Below are 22,718 nucleotides of genomic sequence, written 5' to 3'. Positions count from 1 at the left end.
ATAAGATCAAGTCATTCTTCAGGGCCACAAAATATTCTTATTGCCCAAACACAGTCAGACAAGTCTCTTAACAATCCCCAATCAATTAACTAGTGCATTCACCATTGCTGCTGCTAAGATCTTGGACCTGGAGGTCATGCTATAGTGGGTCTCAAGTTATCTTTAAAGTTGCTCTTTTGAAAGATATATCACAATATTTGCTTTATTGCTATTGTTGGTCATATTCCACACTATCAGGCACTAGCTACAGATGTCCAGTTTCACTCATTTGCTAGGTTCTCCATCAAAATATTCACATGGCCACCGTGCACTCTAGGCACTCTGCTAATCTTCTGGCTATTCCAGGGTGTATATACAATATAAATGTAAAGCAATAGAGAGCACTGTTGATTTCTTTTGACCTGCAAAATGTATTTCTACATGCATAGGGCTAGTTACAGAGATAAGTTACACTTGTGAGCAATTTACACATGTAATTTTCCTCTTACCCATTTGAGTAATTATACTCATTTTGGCTATTCACAAAACCTGAGTGTAAAGTTACTCAAAAGTGTAGACTTAGACATCTCCACTCAATAAAAATGGAGTAAAGCCAAACTTACAAGTGTAAGATACTACTAAAAAAAATGAAGTAAGTCTAGCACTACACATGGCCAACTGCTGGTAGTGCAACACCCTTCCAAAGGAAGAAAATGGAGGTAGGAACTCAAAATAAAACCCCATAGGTAATGGTATAAAATGAAATTAAATTATTTAAAATAGTTATTAATATATATAAGAAGAATTATTACACTAAATAAGTTTCTAACATTTAAATTCTAAAATAAACTCACACCTAAAGTACAAAAATGTGTTTTATTATGCATTAATAATTATTAAAAGTGATGTATAGAATTAAAAGTAATTGAATATTAAATAAAAGGTATTGTTACAATTTTTTTAAATGAAAAAAGTTGTTACAAAACTTCATAATTAAATTAAAATATGTACTTTTTTACATCTTTTTATGTTGAATTATATTTATTTTTAAATACTCTAATTAATGTAATGTAATAATATATCCTAGGGGGTTTTATTTTACATCCCTAACTCCATTGATTTTATGAGTGTTGCAGTACTAGTGGTTCATCATGTGTGGTGCTGGACTTACTTCAGCTCTGAGCTGGACTGATTTACTACCATTTTGGGTCCCTTTTTGGCTGTAATAAATTTAGAAGTGCTGTTTGTAAATAGGAGTGGGCTTATTCTGTGGGTGGGTAGACATCCCTACCTAATCCTCACATCTGCCCTCTGTTAATCCCTCCTCACGCCTCCCTATTCCCCTCTAGGTATTCCCCTATGTCCAGCCATTCCCCTCAGTGTCTCCCAATTTACTAATAAAATTAATATTTTTCATGTGATCAGACTCCACACTTGAGGCAGAAATCTCTGCACAGAAAAAGACAAGAGAGGCAGAGGCTAAACTCCACACACAGGTTTGTGAATGCCATGTTGTAATACGTTTTGTAGTATATTTAATCTGGGATTTGTTGGTAGAATTCCAAAATAAAATTCATTCACCGGATATTATACTGACGCAAAAGTGAGGAAAGCACAATTGAACTCGTACATTGAAAGATTTCGAGTTTTCTGGCATCTGGTGACTTTGCAGCTTTAAAAATGTATATAATTATATTTTTTAAATATGTCATTGCTTATAAATGTTTATAATTATATTTCATAACGCCTGGACAAATATGATTACAATTTTCCTCCAAGCGTATGTTTCATGTGCTGGTACTCGTATTCAGGGGTCAGGCTAGTGCAAATGTAATATAATAAATTAACGTTAACAATGACATCTGGAGATCAGCTACACACAAGGACTGCTAAGTGGTGCTACTGAAACTTGTTCTAATATCTCCAACAAAGACTTTCAACAGAAGCAATAGACACAACTAGAAATGCTCTCTCCTGAAATCACCTAAAAATATGCCGCAAAATGATCATCATGAAACAGGAGCACCAGCATATTGTAAGACATAGTCTAGAAACATGAGCACCGACATACAATGAGACATCATCTTTAAATAGGAGCACTAGCATAGTACAAGACACCATCTTTGAAAGGGATTACAAACCTACTGTAAAAAAGAGCACCACCACACTATAAGGCAGCCATCTTTGAAGGAGGACACCAACATTCCACAAGACAACAAACTTTGGACAGGAACACACCACTCCCCTGTCCAGTTCAGCAATGGGAACTTCTACCAATCTGTCATTTATTGATCATACAACTGAAGAACTGAGATGTGTTTACAAAAAATAGAAACAAACACAATTACATGCACATTTAAATGATCATTGGTTGACGCATCGCAGACTCTACTACCACTAGTACTGAATAGAAGAGTTAAAAAATATGTTGGGTAAGGCAATACACGTTTTGAAATCTACTTATTTCTTTTTTTTAAGGAGGTATGCCTTTTGATACATCTGGAAGATCTCTGATTACTTTAATAATCGTACAAATGTACACTCATGACATGTTGCCCAAATACTTACACTTGTATTAACATTTCCACTTACAAAATGTACCCTCTTTGAAAGGATTCAAATGCAGCCATTAGGCATTGCCATTTCAACATGTTATGCGATGTCATATAATAGAAACCGTTATGCAATTTTAAGTTATTCGGCATTTGTATCGTACTCTTCTCCCATTGGTATTGCTGATTTGTCTCCTGAAAGGAGTTTCACAATTTTATCTCGCACTTTGGCGTCTCTATGGATGTAATTATCAGAGGTATGATAAATACTTGCTTTAAATGTACAGAAACGTGCACAAAAACGTACAGGGTAGTAATGGAACACTGACAGTGGAACACCCCTTTAATTTATTTTTTTTCTCCGTGGAGAAATAAATTCGATATTATGTGTTCTTGACTTTGTCTTCCATATTTATTTCAGCAGAATGGACAAGGGTCCAAGGCACAAGCTCACAAGCCCCAGAGACAGGTGCAGGCCGGATCGGACCAGCCAGAGGTGGTGGCCGTGTTTTGAACATTGGAGGTCCCCCATGGGCAACAGTTATTAGTCGCCATGGGATCGGCGGGGTCACCTGGGCGAGCATCAGGGGTGGCAGCACAAGTTAAATAATGGGCAAAGCTACCCGATTGCTCTTTCTCTGCTAGCTGCCCCTGATGACCGCCGACACATCCCCTGCCCTTTCGGTACCGGATTTCTTCTTTTCCCCACCCTCCCGTCCCTATATTGAGACCACTGGGTGAGGTGCGTTTTTTGATCATCAGGTTAGGTGGAAGAGGAGTTGTGTTGGTGGGGGAGGAGTTGTTTTTGGCCACAAAACAGGTAGACAACTTAGCATCAAGAATATAAGTGCAGACAAATTCAGGATGGAATTGTTTTTTAAGCTTTTAGCTCAAGCCAGGGCAGGGGTACAATGGTCTTTATTGGAAGGCTGAGGACGTCCGCTACTGTGGTTGTCCATAGCCAGCCAGCGTACTCCTTTATATGGCCCTGGGGATACTGGGGCATGGTGGCTGCGCCAGGGGTGCAAGGTATGGCCTGGTTGTCAAGACCCATCTCCCAATGGGTGCCAGGGGGATCCCTTTGGGGACCAGCTGTCATGCTGGCCCAAGCTACCTCTGTCTTGAGGGGGCAGGTGAGCTTGCCTTCTAAAGGACACCTTATTGAGGGACCAGCAGGGTTTCATCCCGGGTCCAAGTCAATTGAATCAGTTGATGCCACAAAGGGCCTGAGGGGTGGTCAACCATGACTCCTTTGGAGTACTTGCTAGGAAACGTCATGAATTTGTTATGGAGTATTGACTAGGAATTTCATGTATTAGTTATGTCCATGTGATGGTATTCTGTACATATTGTAACTTAATATGTAAATGGAAAATCTGCTGTGTTTATGAAATGTAATAAATACGGCCAGAGACTGTTTTATTCTCTAACGCAATAATGGTGTCTGGTTTTGGGTCCTTTCACAGAACCAGCTATACTTGTATGGGTGTATAATGTCTGGTTTGAGAGAGGACCGGTCTCGCTGCGGTCCCCCACCTGTGTGCCTATGTGGATAAGCCCATGGTATCCTGGATAGACCAAGGCAAGGGGGTGCAGCTGGAAATCCACGACTTGTGTGGGTTTCCATGGCACCATCATTTAGATGCTTTTGGTCTGATTCAAAAAGTTTGAGTTTTTTCTGAAAGGCTGTCTGTTACTCGAGGTTTAGATGTGACTCTGGAACTTCCAAGAGAAAGACATCGTTGCCCGTGAAAAAACGCGTGTCAGCCAGAGAGCATGAGGAAGTCATTCCTAATCCTAGAGTAAAACTACTCACGGGAAATGCTTTGTGGATCAGGTCATGAAAGTCACGATTAAGAAAGGCATAAGGCGCAATTACTCACAGGAACAGACTTGTGAATCTAGACCACGAGACCCGTTTACACTTACAAATGAGAGGTGTAAATGTACAGTGCAGGGATCTGCACCGATATCCGTGTCACGGGCACTTACAGATCTATACTCATCCCTGCATTCGTTCATCATTGTCATCATCAGTTAATTGGCGAAAGGAACCCATTCCCCTTTTGTAGGAGAGCTGTGTTTTCTTAAAGCTCTTGAGCTGTGCCAGCGAGGCGCTACTTTCTGACAGCCCGCCGTGTGGAAAGGCACACTCGGCATCCCAGCGGGGGCGACAGGAGGGCATTTCAGAGACATATGCTGTGGCACCCCCAAAGGGCTGGTATTTCTCACAAAACACATTGGGGCAGTGAGGCTTCATCGCGCCGTACTGGATTTAACCCCTTCTGCTCGGGACCACCTTAGTTATGCCCAAGGAGCAATCTAAAGTGAGAGCGCAGCTCTGCCAAGCTTGAGAGGGAGGGGGGGAGGGGTTGGTTTATTACCTTGACCTGAGTCCTGAGCTGTGGGACTCGTGTTATTTACTGTTGAAATAAGGAACGTTTACTTTAAATTCGAACATTCCTTGGAAATTACTGTGTCCGAATATGATGTAATATGTACTTTTCCGGAAAAAAGAGTTGGTAACAATGACTCCACTGAGGGAGGTAACTATTGTTAGCGCAGGAGGTTCGGTGGCACCTGGGCCCAGGTGTGTGACCAGCCCAATGCACCACAATTAGGAATGTTTCTTCTTATCCAACCAGGGGGCAAGGGGGCATTTTCTTTGCTGGAAATAGGGCCCATGACACTCGTTCTAAGTCTATGGCGCTAATGACACGTAGACACAAATATGCCGCTTTTTGATACATTATTAATAAGTGACGGCGAATGAAAGAACATATGTGTTGGTGATTAGCGTGTTTGACTAACTTTAATCCGTGGCATAAGCACAGGTGCACACAGGATTTAGGCCTAGCTAATAATAGTGCGTCACCGCAGCAGAACTGCTGGCAGCCTGTACCCGGGCGTGCCTTTGCTCCGGGACGCCTCTGGTACACATGCCAATGCTGCTAGGCTGGGGTCTACTTTTAGCAAGAGTTGAGCCCCGTATCAGTAGCCGGTGAGTCAGGCTGTGGGCGAGGCCTCGCAGGCGCTGGAGTCTATGCCGCCCACATCACTGGTAAAATTAAACCCGCCACCAATGTGCTCCATTTCCTTAAATGCCAGGGATCGCGAGCCTTCTAATCGGTTTTGTCATTAGTGGGGCGGGGACCGCGGGTTCGAGGTTAAACAGCCCATCACCCATACTTGTAGGGAATTACTCAGTTGAGATCACTGGCGTTGCTTTTATGAGAATGAGAACTCCACGTGCACTAATCCTCACATAACTTGACAAAATAATATAAAATACGATAATGGGTATTTGTAAAGCACATGTTTAACCAACGTGTAGAACTAAATAACAAATGGTATTTCTACCCAACTCAACAGTGCTAATTTTATCGACTCGGAAGGATGAAAGGTTGAGTGGGTGTTCCAGGATTCAAACCTGTGGCCATGGGGCCAAACACGAGTCCCTACTGTGGACACAAAAGTCCACCATTGCAAACAAACCAGACTAAGCTACAATTCTATGGCAAATGGCACCAGGCCTCCAGCAACAAAGTCCAAAGTGTATGAACTAAGAACATGCGAACCTGTACGATTTCTATAGGTTTCTATAGGTGTTGTTCGTTTGAAGAATGGTTCACCTTAACCGCTGGACTTAACTATGTACTTGAGTCAAATGCTAGGTTAACCTGTTTAAAATCTAGCACATCTGTATCATTACAATCGAAATTAACTCTAGCTCCCTGAAGTAGAGACGATTCTAGGCTCTGTTAATTGATGTACACATTAAAACTATTTCTAGGACAGAAATACGAAATCCAGAGACCCAAAGAAAACGTTGTTACTTAGGAAGATCCCAAAAGGGCAAAAATCCAGGCACACGCAAAATCACTCGTATCTACCAGAGTGAACAGAATGTCCGCGTGCCAACATAGAGCATGTGTAACATTACCAGGCGCCTTTGTGCCCCGGGGGCACCACACTGACAAGGCATGCAAACCAATGTCTTCTTGCACTTAATCCCAATAAAGGGTAGTGCGGAGACTACAGCTCCCAGAATGAAATAGTAGGTAAATGGTCCCCCATAACCGGAGCCATGGTGCCACGGAGCTATCTGATAACACCAGCACGAGAGCAAAATCCTGTTGCGCCTGAAAACTTTCTGTTGACATGTTAGCGCTTGGAAGCAAAATGTGCGCAGCACGACAAGAACTCGAAGATAACATAAACATGCATTTTAGGAAGTCCACTTACCACTAATTTGAGCCTCAAAGGTTGTAGCACTACCCTCAAGTGCTACAACGCTTTGTAACGGCTGTATGAACGTTGGTGCTTGCGCAGTCATCTTGATAGGCACTCTGGAAGAGAGAACAGGTGCACACGTCCATTAGCGGAAGGGCACGTGCATCAACAACATACATTGTAAACACCTCTATCAACCCAGCTGTCCCCCTCTCCTCACTGCCCCACCCCACCCCACCCTCGGAACCCCCACTTCCAAAAAGGGCGCAATGAAGAACGGAATAAACATGGACTTGTCAGGACTCCGTCTCAGTCCTTACTTTATAAAATAAATAATACATGGGCCCATTTTTTTCCTAAGAGACATTTTGTCAAATGACTAAGATAACGAATGATAAATATAGCAACGACTGCCTCGTCTCGATTTCCCATCATGCCTCTTTCTTCCTTCCCCATCTCTCCATCGGTCTTACGTTTGCGTTTTTCTAAATCTCTCTCTTTAACCTTCATTTTAACTTTCAGTGGGGCATATTATCAAGGACGGCGTTAAAAATATCGCAGCAGCGATAATGGGATTGATAATATGCCCTGGAGAATTCCAATAGAAGCCCATGTTCACACCAGAACATGCGCTTCTATGGGAATTCTCACGGGCATATTATCAAGCCCATTATTGCCGCTTTAGCGGCAGTGTTCTGCCACTAAACCGGCGATAATTGTTAACGCTGTTCTTGATAATATGCCCCTCCGTTTGCCCCGGGACACAATGTAGGAATGGAAAATAAATCCCAGGCCAAAAATCGTGAGTGCCGGTGCCTACCACTGGAAGCACCGGCACAAATCAAGTACCGACATCATCATTCTCCACGGTAGTTACGACACTGACCTCGGATCGTAATCTGAAGCATTAATGAAGGGCACGTATCATCTTCTACACGGCCTAACTTCGAATTTAAACACTGGATGAATTTGCCAGTTCGTTAATCTGCGCTGTCCTGTTTCAGATCGGGATCGAGGTAACATGAAACGCTTCCTTCATCAGAAATTGACCTCTGAAAACATACCTATTTATGATTTCAATGTGTACACGCGACACGGTCGAACTGTAAATATCGTTTGTTACACTTTTTGTTGGAAGGAATGTGGATAACATTCGTGCAACTCTTTATGGTAAGGTGGTGGTTTGGTGGTGGGGGGCATTTCTGGAATTAAGTAGTCGCCAAGCATTTGTGCAGCTGTGGTAGGTATGTGGGCCTAGAAGCCCCCTCCCTCTCAGCGTGACGCCGCACGAAATAGCGGACGCGAACTTCCAAAGAGATGACGTTGTCAGGGCTTATTCAATTTTGCCTCTATTACCACTTTACGGAACAAACGTTCCAAAGCAAAGATGTGCTTTCCACAATTTGACATGTTTCTAAATAGAATATTACAGCACGCTCTCAGCGTGGTTAAATGTTATTTTCTTAAAGGGTTCCAAAACCTTTTGCTCATGAAAAAGTTTCAGTGAAGTTTTTTGAAGTAAGCTTATCTACTTAATATAGACGCATCCAGAAACGCAACCCATCGGGACACAGTTGAATAAGGGACATGTCATATCATTATACATTAAAAAAGAGCAACCGGCTCTGCTTAAATAAAAGTGTACACTGTATAGTGGGTGAGTACGTAGACTTTAATATTATTCTCTACAACGTTATTATCGTTAACGGTTCCCACAGACTTTGTTCAAATTGTAGCAGTGGTCCGAGTTATTCATTTCAGCCCATTACATCGAGGGTCTTTGGCTCGCACACCAGAAAAGTTTTAAAAGTGCAATGATAAAGCATATTTTGAAAATATTAACATTGGTAGTAAGTAATTTATACTTATGATGGTAAAGGCCATTCATCCAATAAGGCCTGGTCTAAAAATAATTCCTTCCCGCTCTGATTGACAGCAGACAAGTGTGCCCGCATGGGGTGGGGGGCGCAACTGATACCCTCGCAGTCCATTGCCTTAAAAAGCCATGCCCGCTCAGCTGCTGCCGCCGCCCTGAGTCAGGGCTATTATTGGCTCTGCTCAGCTGGTGGCTGACAGATAACCTTCAGCATTCTTCCCTGGGCACCCCCTTCCACCGATGCCAAACTTAGCACAAGTGGCGCTCACATGTTATACTGTGGTCCCCTCTCGCCACGAGGCACAAATGGCCGCACACAACTAGATAACGTGAAGATCTATACATGTGTGCGGTCATATTCTGCCAAGGTGGTGCATTTTACATATATACATACACATATATATGTAGGTATATATTCTATATTTATATATATTTGCCTCTAATAAACTCGCTCGAAATGGGTTTACATAAGTCCGATCCCCAAATAAATATATACGTAGTCTTAAAAACCAACACATGTACATGCATCCATTCCCATGCAAATATACAAAAATAATAATGAACGTTAATATATGTATACATATATCAGTAAGTCTAGGTCATTGGGCAACAAGTATTAGAAAGATATCGAATTAAATGTAATTTAAGAATGCATTATAATTTTACTCATACATGTGTAATAAAACGTCGAGCTGCTAGTTACAACAAATGCACGTGAGGAGGGCTATTAATCAAAACAGCTCCTAACTAAAGTGGTATAATAAAAGAGAGTTAAAGCGGTTTGAGTGAAAACACCACTAACCTGATTTCTCGAGAGTGCCTAAAAAGGGTGGGCTGAGCCCAAGTTGGTTAATTTGCGGCACGACCTCCTTATCCGGTTGGCTTTTGACAATCCCAGTATGTGAATGGTTGAGCCTCCTTCCCTGAAAACAAAACTACACAGCGGTTGCGACTGTGTAGTTTTGCTTCCCTCCATGCAATCCCTACACCCGAGGCGAGGTTGGGATGCCCGCACTGCTCAGAAGCGCCCCCACGGCTCCTGGACCTCTTATACGGCAGATCTGCTGACAGCTCGGCGGCCCCGCCCACTGGACCTCAGCGACAACTTCTGATTGGCCGCGGGAAGGCGAAGACCCCCCAAGGGGCGGCGCCTCGGTTTATGCAAGCGCGCACCTGTCACCCGGTCGGCGGAGGCTAATTTTGGTACCACGAATACCCAGAGCAGAAACCGGCGAAAGGGTGGACGGACGTGAAGTTTCGTTTCTTCTGCGGCTCCAAATTTCTTTAGTACTTCAGCATGTTTGATAAAGAAGGAATGACTTCGGTAGTCCCAGATTCCCTACTGGTGCAGTCACTGGCAGGTATATTCAGCCCCTGGCCATTTCCGCTTTGTAACAGGGTCACTCTGTGGCCCGTCAAGTGCGCTGACCTCATACATGCAGCACAATCTCATGCCCACACCCTCAAAACGCCCCACATTGCGGCCAGGTAGAGCGACTTTTTGAGAGAGTCGAATTAACGGATGAGAGACGAGATTGCTTTCCTTGACTGGGTTCGGTCGCATCTACGCAGCAGTACACACGACAATTTTTTCTCACATCACTTGTTTGACGTGTGACGTGATTATTCTAACACTGTAGCGACGTATTGGCGTTTAGCAACCCCCGCCCTATTATAAAACATGTATAACTTTATAAACATTTGTAAAACATTTATAAAAATATCGCCCAGAGAAACTGAACGACCTCCGTACAATAACGGTGCAATTAGGGCAAAAGGTGTGTAAGTGTGTGTATGTAAACAGAATGTAAATGAAAAATTCAGGTTCGCTCTCATGTTGGTATTTGCCGTGTAAGGCGCATGTCCATAATTTACACAGAAATGTGTTTGGTCTCGTCTAGGTGCGAGTCCCACTAAACAGCAGGAGCATAGCTCGCCGGGACCATTGTATATTCGCGTTATATAATAGACGTTGCGGCATGGATTTTGAATGTAAAGTAAGCACGTGTATTTTTGTACAGCTGCATACAGCGCGTCGACCGATCTCAGGGCACTGTGCCAGCGTATACCGGGCTATTCCGGACACAGACACCCACACCGGCATAGCACATTCAACTGTATCGAGGAAGACGCTGCCTAAGTGCTCAGAATCAAGAAAGTTTGCCTTTCACGTTGTTCTGACGTTTTTCCCATGAAGAAGAGGTCAGGGATGTGACTATTGAGGATGCTTCAAATAGACGCTCCATGTACAGAAAAAAGAAACCATCTCCTTCCTTCAAGTATTATGTTTTGTTGAAAAGTAGGCTTTTGCACCGAGGGAAGCACACACTTTATTTCGTCAAACTCATAAGAGTAACATAATTTACAAGATGTGGACCTTCAGCCCTTCATCAACATGACATACCAGGAAGTGATATCCGTGACCTTTGAGCTGTGTAGCATTACAAGAAGTGAAATCATATGTCCTTGATCCTTAGTTAATCAAAGGGAGTGCATTAAAAAATCACAAAACAGCAATACAGCTAGAGATAGCTCTGAAACAAAAGTAAGTTAAAAAAGGCAGGCATAGACTTTCAATGGAAAGTATAGGGTTTACTATTCAAAACACAGGTAAACCATGATAAGACATGCATTTGCCTTCATTTACTCTACCACGCAGTGCATGGCCATGACACCAGTTCCTTGCTTTTTCATGTTCAAGAATGTTTACGCAAAACACTCCCTTCTGTGCTTCCATGGGTGCTAGAGACTAAGGATATTGCTTATCTAATAGCTCAAGATTTCGAGAGTAGAAAACTTTCAGGGGGCTCAATGAGGTTGAAGGAGCCAGGCCCACGTTCTAGCTCTACTTTAGAACCCTGGGCCGATGTCTCTTTTTCTCTGCATGAAAGTGTGGCGGGGAGGAAAATCGATTGTTAATCAATCATTACAGTTCCAATGAACCATGACTCCAAAGAATCACAGACTTCCAATTAGGTTTAGTTAATTTACTACAAGGCCAAGAACAGTTGGACATACAAGCACCTCAAGACGAGGGTGTAGAAATACATTGAAACTAATACAAAGCCAAACGTACAGGTGAAATTATGACGGTGCAACATGCACAGATTAACCAGTTCCAGAATCAGTATACAGAAAATGATGGCTCCAACATCAATTCCCCTTCGTAGGAGGCTTGTGGATATAAAGCATTAGTCTGTCCCTACACTGCCTCTAATGTGACATCCCTACTCAGCATTTCGCCAAGACAAAATCAATGAAAGGGGTCCGCAAATGAAGGCTTCCTAAGAAGTCCACTCACATTTAATGGGTCAAGTAGCATAAAGATACAGAGCTCGTTCTAAGATGCTTTCTCTCGCAAGGCAAGCAGGAAGTCCCCCGGGCACTGTCCCCAACTACAATACATGAACTTGCAAGTCATATCCCGAAATGTATTGCAGCATTACCCCATCAAAGCAAGCCACCTCCTTGTAGGTAACTTTCCACACAGCAGCGATGCTCCCAGGCCTTGGCTAGATGACCTTGATTCTCAGGCTCACTTTGATGAGGAAGTACAACAGTCCCTTATTATCAGTATCCCCTTTATATGTATCCTCTAACTCCTAAAACAAAGACATTATTCTAACTAACATGGATGAATTTCTCAACTTGGAACAGAAACGTGAGAAAGAGCAAATCCAACATGCACTTTAAATTCACAAGCTAGTCTAATGCGAGAGCTTCCAGGGGAAAAATACAATAGAGGCTTACAGGATTCGGTCAACATAAGAAATAGCACATAGGCTCATGGAAGTACATGTATGAAATTAACATTATTTCAAATCACACCTAAGTTAACACGTTACATAAGCACATCAATTGTGTGAATACTCATTAACTACATATACAAATTCTACACGTTAATGTTTTCTTCTTATAAGTAGTTGCAACATTAAATTCTTCACGTTTACATTGAAATATCCCTAACACTTCATTTTTCACGTTCTTACAGGTCACGTTCTAATGACCTAATGTTAACATTATATGCGGGCGCGAACTACCCATGAGTATAATGCACCCATACAAATGAAAGAGCAAAATATGAGGTCTTTCAGTCCCCCCGATGATTAGTGCCATCACACCCATTATACAACTTCCCGTAGAACGAACCGACCTAAACAGAAGTTGCTGCCAGCCTTCCCTGTTGAAACTTCTATAAGTTTCAGAGATTCTCATAGTGACTGTCCTGCAGTCTCTTCAGTCTCCCCTCTAACTGTCTAAGAGAATTTTCAGCTTGTCTGGACAGATGCCACTTGTAAGCTCTCACTGTTCCCATCAACAGGATAACACAAACCACAACTATTACCATTGGATATAACCAATGTTAGAAATGGGGGTCTCTAGTTGGCAATGGTTTGCACATTTGTCCAAATAGGGACCCTTCTTCCTAGTCAGGGTTAAGGGAGATACACTTCTAAAGTAACCCCTGCTCACCCCCTTGGTAGCTTGGTACGAGCAGACAGGATTATCTCAGAGGCAATGTGTAAAGCATTTGTGCACTCATACAGTAATACAGTGAAAACACTACAAATGGATACCACACCAGTTTAGAAGAATAAGTAATCTTTATCTAAACAAAACAAGACCAAAATGACAAAAAATCCACAATACAGTCATCAAAATATGATTTTTTTAAAGGTAGAAACAGTTCTGTCCATGGCAAACTATAGTTGCGACACTTTCAACACAAAGTACCTTGAATGCGTCACAGTCACAAACATAAATAGCCACAGGGAAGGTGATGCGTAGGTTCCTTTCGTGCAGGGAAGGTGATGCATTGGTTCCTTACTCCAACGAAGGTGATGTGTCGGTTCCTTACTGCCACGCAGGAAAGGTGATGTGTCGGTTTCTTACTGAAGGGGAGGTGATGCATCGGTTTATTACTGCGGCTCCGGTGTCCTTGTAGACTTGGCACCCCGGTGCGATGCGTGGGGATCGGGGATGCGTCGATTAGTGATGTGGCGGTGGCAACGGCACTGCGTCCGTTTCTCCAGCTGCGGTCTCATGATGCGTTGGTTTTTGTAGCCGCACAGCACGGCCTGCATTGGAATCGGTGCGGTGATCTCGGACTTTGGAGATCGATGCATGTGACTTGACGTGAGCCGATTTCTCCAGCCGCGGGCAGATGCTGTGTCGGTTTCTTCAGCGATGCGTCAGAAACAGTTACGGATGTGTCGCGCTTCTCGTAGTTGCGTCACTTTTCCAGCTCCCAACAGCAGGAACAAACTCCAGAGGCCCAACAAAGTCAGAGGCACCTCTTGGCAGGTCAGAACTCCCAGCAAGAAAGTCCAGTGTTGCTGGTGGTGAAGTCTTTGTATCCCTGAGACTTCAAAACAGGAGGCAAGCTCTACTTCGAGCCCTTGGAGATCTTCCTTAAGTAGGAGACACAGCAAAACAACTACTGCAGGCCAATCTCCAAACAGCACACAGCAAAGGGGCAGTACTTCTTCAGTTTCTCCAGCTCCTCTCCTTGGCAAAGGTTCCTCTTGAATTCCAGAAGTAATATAAAAGTCTGAGGTCTGGGCCCCACTTTTTATAGCACAAATTCCTTTGTTTTCTGGTGGCAGAGAAGCTCTTTGCCCAGCCAGAACCAGTTCTGTCCTTTCTGGTGCAGCTTCCTGGCAGGAGGCGGAGACAGCATTTTCCAAGGCAGACCAGGCCTATTCAGGTATGAAAGAAATCTCCTCCCCCTACTCTGAATATAGCCCACGTCTATTTAGCCCAGCCCTGACTCACCCTGGAAAGCAGGACACACCTCACCCTCCAAGTGACCGTCTGAACAGAATGCACATCCCCAGCCCCTGTCACTCTAAAGCCAGACAGTCAATACACAAACCTAGCAGAGGCACACAGGATGGCTAAGCAAGAAAATACCTACTTTCTAAAGTGGTATTTTCTAACACAGAATGTAAAAATAATCCTTTCTAAAAGATGCATCCTTACATTCTGATTTCAGGCATACTAAACGTTACCTTCCTATCTTGTCCCAATGGGAAGCTATATTTATAATATGTTATACATAAACTCCCATTCTAACCTGAGGGACAGATAGTCTTTCAATAGTGAAAAAGGAAATTGGCAGCATTTCACTATCAGGACATACCACACACAGCAGAACATGTTCTACCTTTCACATACACTGCACACTGCCCACAGGGGTAGCTTGGGCCTACCTTAGGGGTGACTCATGTAAGAAAAGGGAAGGGTAGGGCCTGGCAAGTGGGTGCCCTTGCAAGGTCAACATGGCAGTACTAGACTGCACACAGACACTGCAATGGCAGGCCTGAGACCCTTTTGCGAGGCTGCTTGTGTGGGTGGCACAATCCGGGCTGCAAGCCCACTAGCAGCATTTGGTTTACAGGTGCTGGGTACACACAGTGCACTGTACTAGGAGCTTAACAGTAAACCAAATAAGCCAATTATGGAAACACTAATCCATGACAACAATTTACAGAGGGAGCACTTGCACCTTGGTACTAAACAGCAGTGACAAAGTGCCAAAACCATCTAGACCAGCAAAAACAAAGTCCAACACACAGTAAAAACAAAGGAGGCCAAGGCAAAAATACATGGAAAACCCACAGCAAGGATGTCAGGTCCAACAACCAAGAATTCTCTTTCCAAGTTTAGCAAACCAACTGCCAACCTTTCCAAATGCTTTACCAACTTTGCTCCAAACTCCCTCAGCTGCCAAATCATGTATCTCATGATGTAGCTCAGTGATGTTACTTATATACTTTCTCAGATCCTTCCTATGGTCTGGGATGTAAGTACAGCACTGTTGAACCCTCAGCATTTTAGAGACCCCACCCTCTTTTGCTAATAACATGTCTACAGCAAGACGATTTTACATCACCATAGCTCTTATCGAGACAATCTCTCCATCCACGAGTAGTAATGACTGAGCTGTATTTACTAACAACGTATCCAGTATAGTTGACAATCTTCTAATCTTAGCATCATTCAAAACCACTCCCAAACTTGGCATCATCACTCCAAACACGTCTCCTACAATCTCTCCTGCTCTGGTACCACGTCTCTCTCCATGTGGTGACTTCCCTTCCAAACTCTTCAAATCCTCCAAATGGTATATCTTAGGAAACACAACAGCCACATGACATGCAATACCAATTCAGTGGCAACCGGACAGACGCATTTCTCCCACACATAAAATACACATTTGGCACCACTTGTACTGTCTCTTGTAAAAATGTCTTTTCAGAAGTCTCAATTGTGAAGATGTGATCACACACACTCTGTCCCACAAATTGTCTTATCCTAGTATGTCTGCACATGTCTGATGCAAAGCTTCCCTCGCTGTTCCCAGTCTAAAGCTATTGGACCATAACTTCCCCTAGCCTTGTGAGCTAACGCTTCCTTGGTTCAATAAAAATTTCCTTTTCTATTGTTAAGCTTAACCAGGGCTTTAAGTGGGATGAAAAAACATGGGGGGGTCTCTCAAAGGGGCGTGGCCAATGCAATTAAGGGTGTGGCTTAAAAACACCCCCAACAAAGGCCTACCTGTGTACTTTTTCACCGCCACCGCCACCGGAGTAATTGTTGTGGTGGTCCCGATGACCAGAGGAGTCCAGGGACTACTACTCCCAGCGCCACAAGCGGCTCACGGTGCAAACGTCATCGCTCCATGCCCGGAGGCGAACATAAGCGGCACGAGACCCCCGCAGCGCGGGTTCCCCAACGAAGACCTAACTGTGTACTTTTTCGCCGCCACCGCCGTCATTGTTGTGGTGGTCCCGACGACCAGAGTCCAGGGACTACTACTCCCAGCGCCACAAGCGGCACACGCCGCAAACGTCATCACTCTGCGCACGGAGGCGCACATAAGCGGCACGGGACCCCCGCAATGCGGGTTCCCCAACGAAGGCCTACCTGTGTACTTTTTCACCGCCACCGCCACCGGAGTCATTGTTGTGGTGGTCCCGATGACCGGAGGAGTCCAGGGACTACTCCTCCCAGCGCCATAAGCGGCGCACGCCGTGAACGTCATCGCTCTGTGCCCGGAGGCGCACATAAGCGGCACGTGACCCCCGCAGCACGGGTTCCCCAACGAAGGCCTACCTGTGTACTTTTTCGCCGCCACCACCACCACCGGAGTCATTGTTGTGGTGGTCCCGACGACCAGAGGAGTCCAGGGACTACTACTCCCAACGCCACAAGGGGCGCACACCGCAAATGTCATCGCACAGGAACCCCGCAGAGCGGGTTCCCCAACGAAGGCCTACTAGTGTACTTTTTCGCCGCCACCGCCAGAGGAGTCATTGTTGTGGTGGTCCCGACAACCAGAGGAGTCCAGGGACTACTACTCCCAGCGCCACAAGCGGCACACGCCGCAAATGTCATCGCTCCGTGCCTGGAGGCGCACATAAGCGGCACAGGACCCCCGCAGCGCGGGTTCCTCAACGAAGGCCTACCTGTGTACTTTTTCACCACCACCGCCACCGGAGTCATTGTTGTGGTGGTCCCGACGACCGGAGGAGTCCAGGGACTACTACTCCCAGCGCCACAAGAGGCGCACGCCGCAAACGTCATCGCTCCGCGCCCAGAGGCGCACATAAGCGGCACGTGACCCCCGCAGCACGGGCTCCCCAACGAAGGCCTACCTGTGTACTTTTTCGCCACCACCACCACCGGAGTCATTGTTGTGGTGGTCCCCGACGACCAGAGGAGTCCAGAGACTACTACTCCCAGCGCCACAAGCGGCGCACACCGCAAATGTCATCGCTCTGCGCCCGGAGGCGCACATAAGCGGCACAGGAACCCCGCAGAGCGGGTTCCCCAACGAAGGCCTACCTGTGTACTTTTTCGCCGCCACCGCCAGAGGAGTCCAGGGACTACTACTTCCAGCGCCACAAGCGGCACACGCCGCAAATGTCATCGCTCCGTGCCTGGAGGCGGACATAAGCGGCACAGGACCCCCGCAGCGCGGGTTCCCCAACGAAGGCCTACCTGTGTACTTTTTCACCACCACCGCCACCGGAGTCATTGTTGTGGTGGTCCCGACGACCGGAGGAGTCCACGGACTACTACTCCCAGCGCCACAAGAGGCGCACGCCGCAAACGTCATCGCTCCGCGCCCGGAGGCGCACATAATTGGCACGGGACTCCCGCAACGAAATAGTTAGCTGGGACCTGAGAACTATTAAGTGTTAACTTCTGTTTGGCAAATTAAAGAAGTATGAGCTCAAATAGACGCAAGGGGGCTGCTGGCACCTTGGATGCCTTTATTAATAAAGCAGAGTCTCTTTTAACCCACGAGATACAGATAGCAGAAAGACGTCTCTTGCTTAACCCCTCTAAACTAGCTGCATATAGACAAACAAGCCCATTAACTACTAAGGCTCCATTACAGTCACCGAGGTTAAGTCCAACAGTGATCGTTCACAATGAGCAAAGAACATTAACTTCACCGATACCATCCTTAATTGATTTGGACAATGTGGAAGTTATTGAAGATGGCCCAAACAAAAAGGCAATGGCAACTAGGTTGCGTGCGCCGAGGTTAACTGAAGAATTAAAGTAGATGGGGCAATCGGTAAAACATAGACATATAAACAGGCACAGGAAAGCTAAAACAAAGAAAGCAGGAGGGCAGGTGTCCATGGTAAAGTTAAACCATAATACCGATGAGCACCCTGAGAGTGAAACCCAAAATAGAACAGTTAGCACGCAGACAGAGACAGACTTTGGTATAAATCCCTCTTTTCTAGAACAGACTAGGACAATTCTAGAGGGCTCTATAGCATCAATGCTAGAATCTGCTCTCTGGATAATGTTAATACAGATTAGTGATCAAATGGATGAGAAACTTAGTCCAATAGGAATTAAGATGGAGCAGTTGAACAGTGCAATAGAACAATTAACAATTAGCAGCAATACCGTTCACATTAAAAAAGCTACAGGGACATATCCATTATTACAAGCAGAAGGGTTGCTAGTACAGCAAGCTAAAATGAGTAATGTGGGTAAAGAGCCATCACCAGCAAATCATACGCCAAAGTTGATTGGCAGGGACATAGACCAATTGGGTAGAGTGTGGAATACATAAGATAATTCAGGAGGGCTACAAAATAGTAACACTCAACATGTAACTCCTAATGTACCAGAAACTCATACTGGTTTAAGACAAACACAAAGTCCCAAGGGACTGAACCTATACCCAATAATGAAGTTCTAGGTCTCCCACCGGCCTCGTGCCCTTATGCGCTAATCCTAGCTGGGGCCCCACTGTTTAAAAGAGAGCAAAAAGAATCATGGCATAATTTGCGAAATAAGACGGTTGATTGGCTCACTAAACACAAAAAATGTCATCCCTCGAACATGAAAGATATCCTTATGGCCCGTAGGGTTGGGTGGATAGGGAAATCCCCAAAGAATATGGTAGGCGATTGTGTAGTAGTATATTTTCGGCGACCACAGTTGGTAAGCAGAATACTAAACACGTATGAGGAGATATCCCCCCAAGGTAGTTGTATCACTGCCCTTCCACTTGGCTTTTTCTACAGACCCAGATTTGAAAATTCTCATAATAGTGATGGCACCCAAGTAACACTCTCCAACAGGTTCCAGGGGTTATCTGATCTATATGCACTAGATTGACAACAAAAGATATCACATCAGAGAACTATTCAACCTGGGATCATCTGGCAAAATTGTGAAACGGTTCAAACTCGCTTAATAAATGCTCATAGTCTGGAAGTGCCCCACTATGTCTTAGATTCTGGTAGGATACAGGAAATAAGGCAATATCGAGTGGAGGAGAATATAAGTATTACTCAAGGTAATCTCCTAGAGATTCCATCTGACCACATGATTAGTAGTATTATAACTGAGAAATCTAATTGTAGTACGAGTAATAATCTACATCTAGATGCTGAACGAGGCTCACGGTCAGAAATACGTCTTATTTCATGGAATATAGCAGGCCTTAATAGAATCTCAGAGATATGGAATGGCATGAGTACATAGAGCAGAGCGATATTTGCCTTCTGCAGGAGACTTGGGCACTAGAAATTACCCACAGAGTAGCATATAAGACATTTAATGTGGAAGCTATTCAGTCGGCTAGAGGTAGGCCATCGAGCGGCCTAACTATTTGGGCAAGGATCAGCCTTGAAGTTGATATAACCCAAATATTTTTACCATCACATGATATAATTGGGATTAAAATAATTGCTAGGGATGGAAAAAAGATCTACTTAATTAACATCTACAATAGACCGAGCCCAGCAATAAAGGAATCACCAGTGATAGACCAACTTGATTCCTTTTTAAACACATTGGAACCGAAGGCACGGGTAATTGTTGAGGGGGACTTGTACTGCTGTTTTGAACCAGTGGTGGGTTTTGAAAATCTTTTTGAGGGCGAAGATGCATCAAACAATATCCCTAATATAGAAAGCGACAAGCTAATGCCGTGCACTGTGGCAGTGGCACACATTATGAAATTAACTACAGGGAATGGATTAAGAGCTTGTAATGGCCGTTTACCCTCGGATAGACCAAGGGCAAATACTTTTTGTAGAGCCAAAGCTCGGAGCAATATAGACTATATAATGGTTTCGATGGAGCTATGGCCAATTGTCCTTGATTTAAAAATAGAACCTAGAACTGAGAGTGACCATAGACCACTCCAGCTGACACTATCAGCGCAGCTATTTCTCCCTGCGTTATTATGTAGTGAAGGAAATAATAATCTTGTGGATGAAACCCTAGTAAGTAACAACCGCCGAGCCCTTAAATGGCCATATATTCTAGGGAATACCCAATCTTTGGAATGCATTTATAAATCCTTTGCGGATATTATTTTGCCTTATATTGATAAACTACCTGATCCAAATTTAATGTTAGAGTTACATAATGCTCTAGTAGATGCATTAAATCCATTAGTGAGTAACACTCTGAAGGAAGGTAGTAGAGGCAAGCAAGATGAGAAACCAGGGATGAATCATTGGAATAACAAGGAGTGTCGCGAAGAAAAGGCTGAATTAATAGTGGCAATCAAAACCAACAATGTAGTCCTAATAAGGGAGAATAAGGCCTGATAGAAGAGAATCCTAACTAAAACAAAATAAATCTGGGAAGATAACATTTGGTCAGAACTAATAAGCGCTGCGAAAATAAAAGACCAGTTAAGTTTCTGGAGGTTAATAGCAAAAGGGAATAGGTCAGGTAGGGACACTAAGGATCTTTTCCTTGACGCTAATACCTGGGTTGAGCATTTTACTGGTCTTTATGCAGCAGTTGAAACTGACCAGTCTAACATTGCTGTTGACTTGGCGTTAAATCTAAGGATTGAGAATTTACATAGCTTGGAGGAAACCATTTTGTCTATTGACGCAGTAAAGCCCGGGAAAGCCCCAGGAACGGATAAAATACCAGGTGATCTGCTAAAGCATGATATTAGTGTTTGGGGACCATATATTAATTGTTTATGCAACGTAATAGCCTCGGGAATGCCAATACCCGAGTCATGGAAAGGGGCAAAAATTGTGACGATTTTTAAGAAGGGCAACCGTTATGACCCCGTAAACTATCGCCCAATTAGTTTAATTGATATTTTAAAAAAGATTTATGCCAGGCATATTTTAAATAGACTAAGTGACTGGATAGAAGAAGAAAATGTGCTTTCAAAATTTCAGGCAGGATTTAGAATTAAAACCAGAACAATTGATCAAGTATTCAGATTCATGTGTCTTTGTTGGAAGTATATAAATCTAAGAAAGGGCCATTTGTATTTTGCTTTCGTAGATCTGAAAGCCGCATTCGACTCGATACCTCGGAATTTATTATGGGATCTGCTAAAATACCAAGGGGTGCCTAGCGAATTGTTAGTACAAATTATGAGATTGCATGAGGAAAACTTCGCTAAAGTGAGATGGGGATCACTGGGCGAACTTACAGAGCGAATCCCAGGGGTGCGTACTGGTGCGTACTGGCGCCCACCCTATTTTCTTTATATGTGAATGACATTCCCGAGTATCTGTATGGTTGTGCTAATAATGCTCCTAAATTGGGGGGGATCTGGTACCAGCATTATTATTTGCTGATGATACTATACTAATGTCACAGACCCCGAAAGGATTACAATGTTTAATAGATCGCTTTCATACATACTGCATTACTAAAGGTCTTGAAATAAACTCCAACAAAACCAAGTATATGGCAATAAATCCGCACAGATCATTTAAAAAGAATCTAGTACTAAATAACGAAAAACTAGAGTACGTGCAAAGTTTTAATTATTTGGGTATAACCCTAGATTCAAAAATGTATTGGACACCACAGTTGGAAAAAAATAAGATAATCCTTCTGCAAAACACGGTGCCGATAGCCAAAAAACACCAAGGCAGCACTTCGAAGGCAGTTTCTCCAGCTTTGGAGGTTTTTAAACACAAAGCCCAAACAGCCTCCCTTTACGGGGCTGAAATTTGGGGGCCTTACTGTAAAAAGAATTTTGAATTGGGAGAAAACAAATTCTTTAGGAAAATATTAAGCCTCCCTATAAGAACTCCCCTGATTCCAATTACCATGGACCTGAATGTTAAACGTACTGACCATGCCGCCCAACTAAGACCGCTCCTATTCTGGGTAAGACTTTGGATAACCCCGGAACTGAAACATTATAGGGAAGGTCTAGAGAAGATATTAAAGAACGACAGGAGTAAGGATATTCCCTGGTTCAAGCATATTTCCTTCTGGTTCTCAAAGTTGGGTATATCGTATTTTTGGGAAGATCCGACCCAGCTGATTTTATTATCAAAGACATTGCTAAAAACAACCTTTTGGGCTCATATCCAAAATAGTATGTTACACCGCTCCAATAAAGGGTCACTTACAAATAAGTTCCTTCTTTTTAAAGATGTACCAAGTTTTGAGCCATTTATGGACGAGGTGCGCCCACAATTAGCTATGTCCCTATATGTAAAATTTAGGTACGGGGTGCTACAAACAAATGTTAATAGATCCAAATGGCGTAGTAATCCTGGAAGTGAAAGTAGTGAACTTTGTCTACTATGTCA

General features: G+C 43.9%; 1 protein-coding gene across 1 annotated transcript in view; it reads right to left on the bottom strand.

Moving 5' to 3' along the window:
• TTN (titin) overlaps positions 1-9,660 on the bottom strand; it is a 379,656-nt gene extending 369,996 nt beyond the window's left edge. The window contains exons 1-2 of the mRNA XM_085645211.1: positions 9,443-9,660; positions 6,777-6,880 (exon numbers count right to left, since the gene is read on the bottom strand). Coding sequence (XP_085501337.1) covers positions 6,777-6,867 — 91 coding nt within the window. The 5' untranslated portion in view covers positions 6,868-6,880; positions 9,443-9,660. The remainder of the gene's footprint in view (positions 1-6,776; positions 6,881-9,442) is intronic.
• Positions 9,661-22,718: the final 13,058 nt, after the last annotated feature.

Source organism: Triturus cristatus, chromosome 3_1, assembly GCF_964204655.1.
Source record: "Triturus cristatus chromosome 3_1, aTriCri1.1, whole genome shotgun sequence".
Lineage (NCBI taxonomy): Eukaryota > Metazoa > Chordata > Amphibia > Caudata > Salamandridae > Triturus > Triturus cristatus.
The sequence above is the reverse complement of the archived record's forward strand: the minus strand, read 5'-3'. Positions and strand labels throughout refer to the sequence as shown.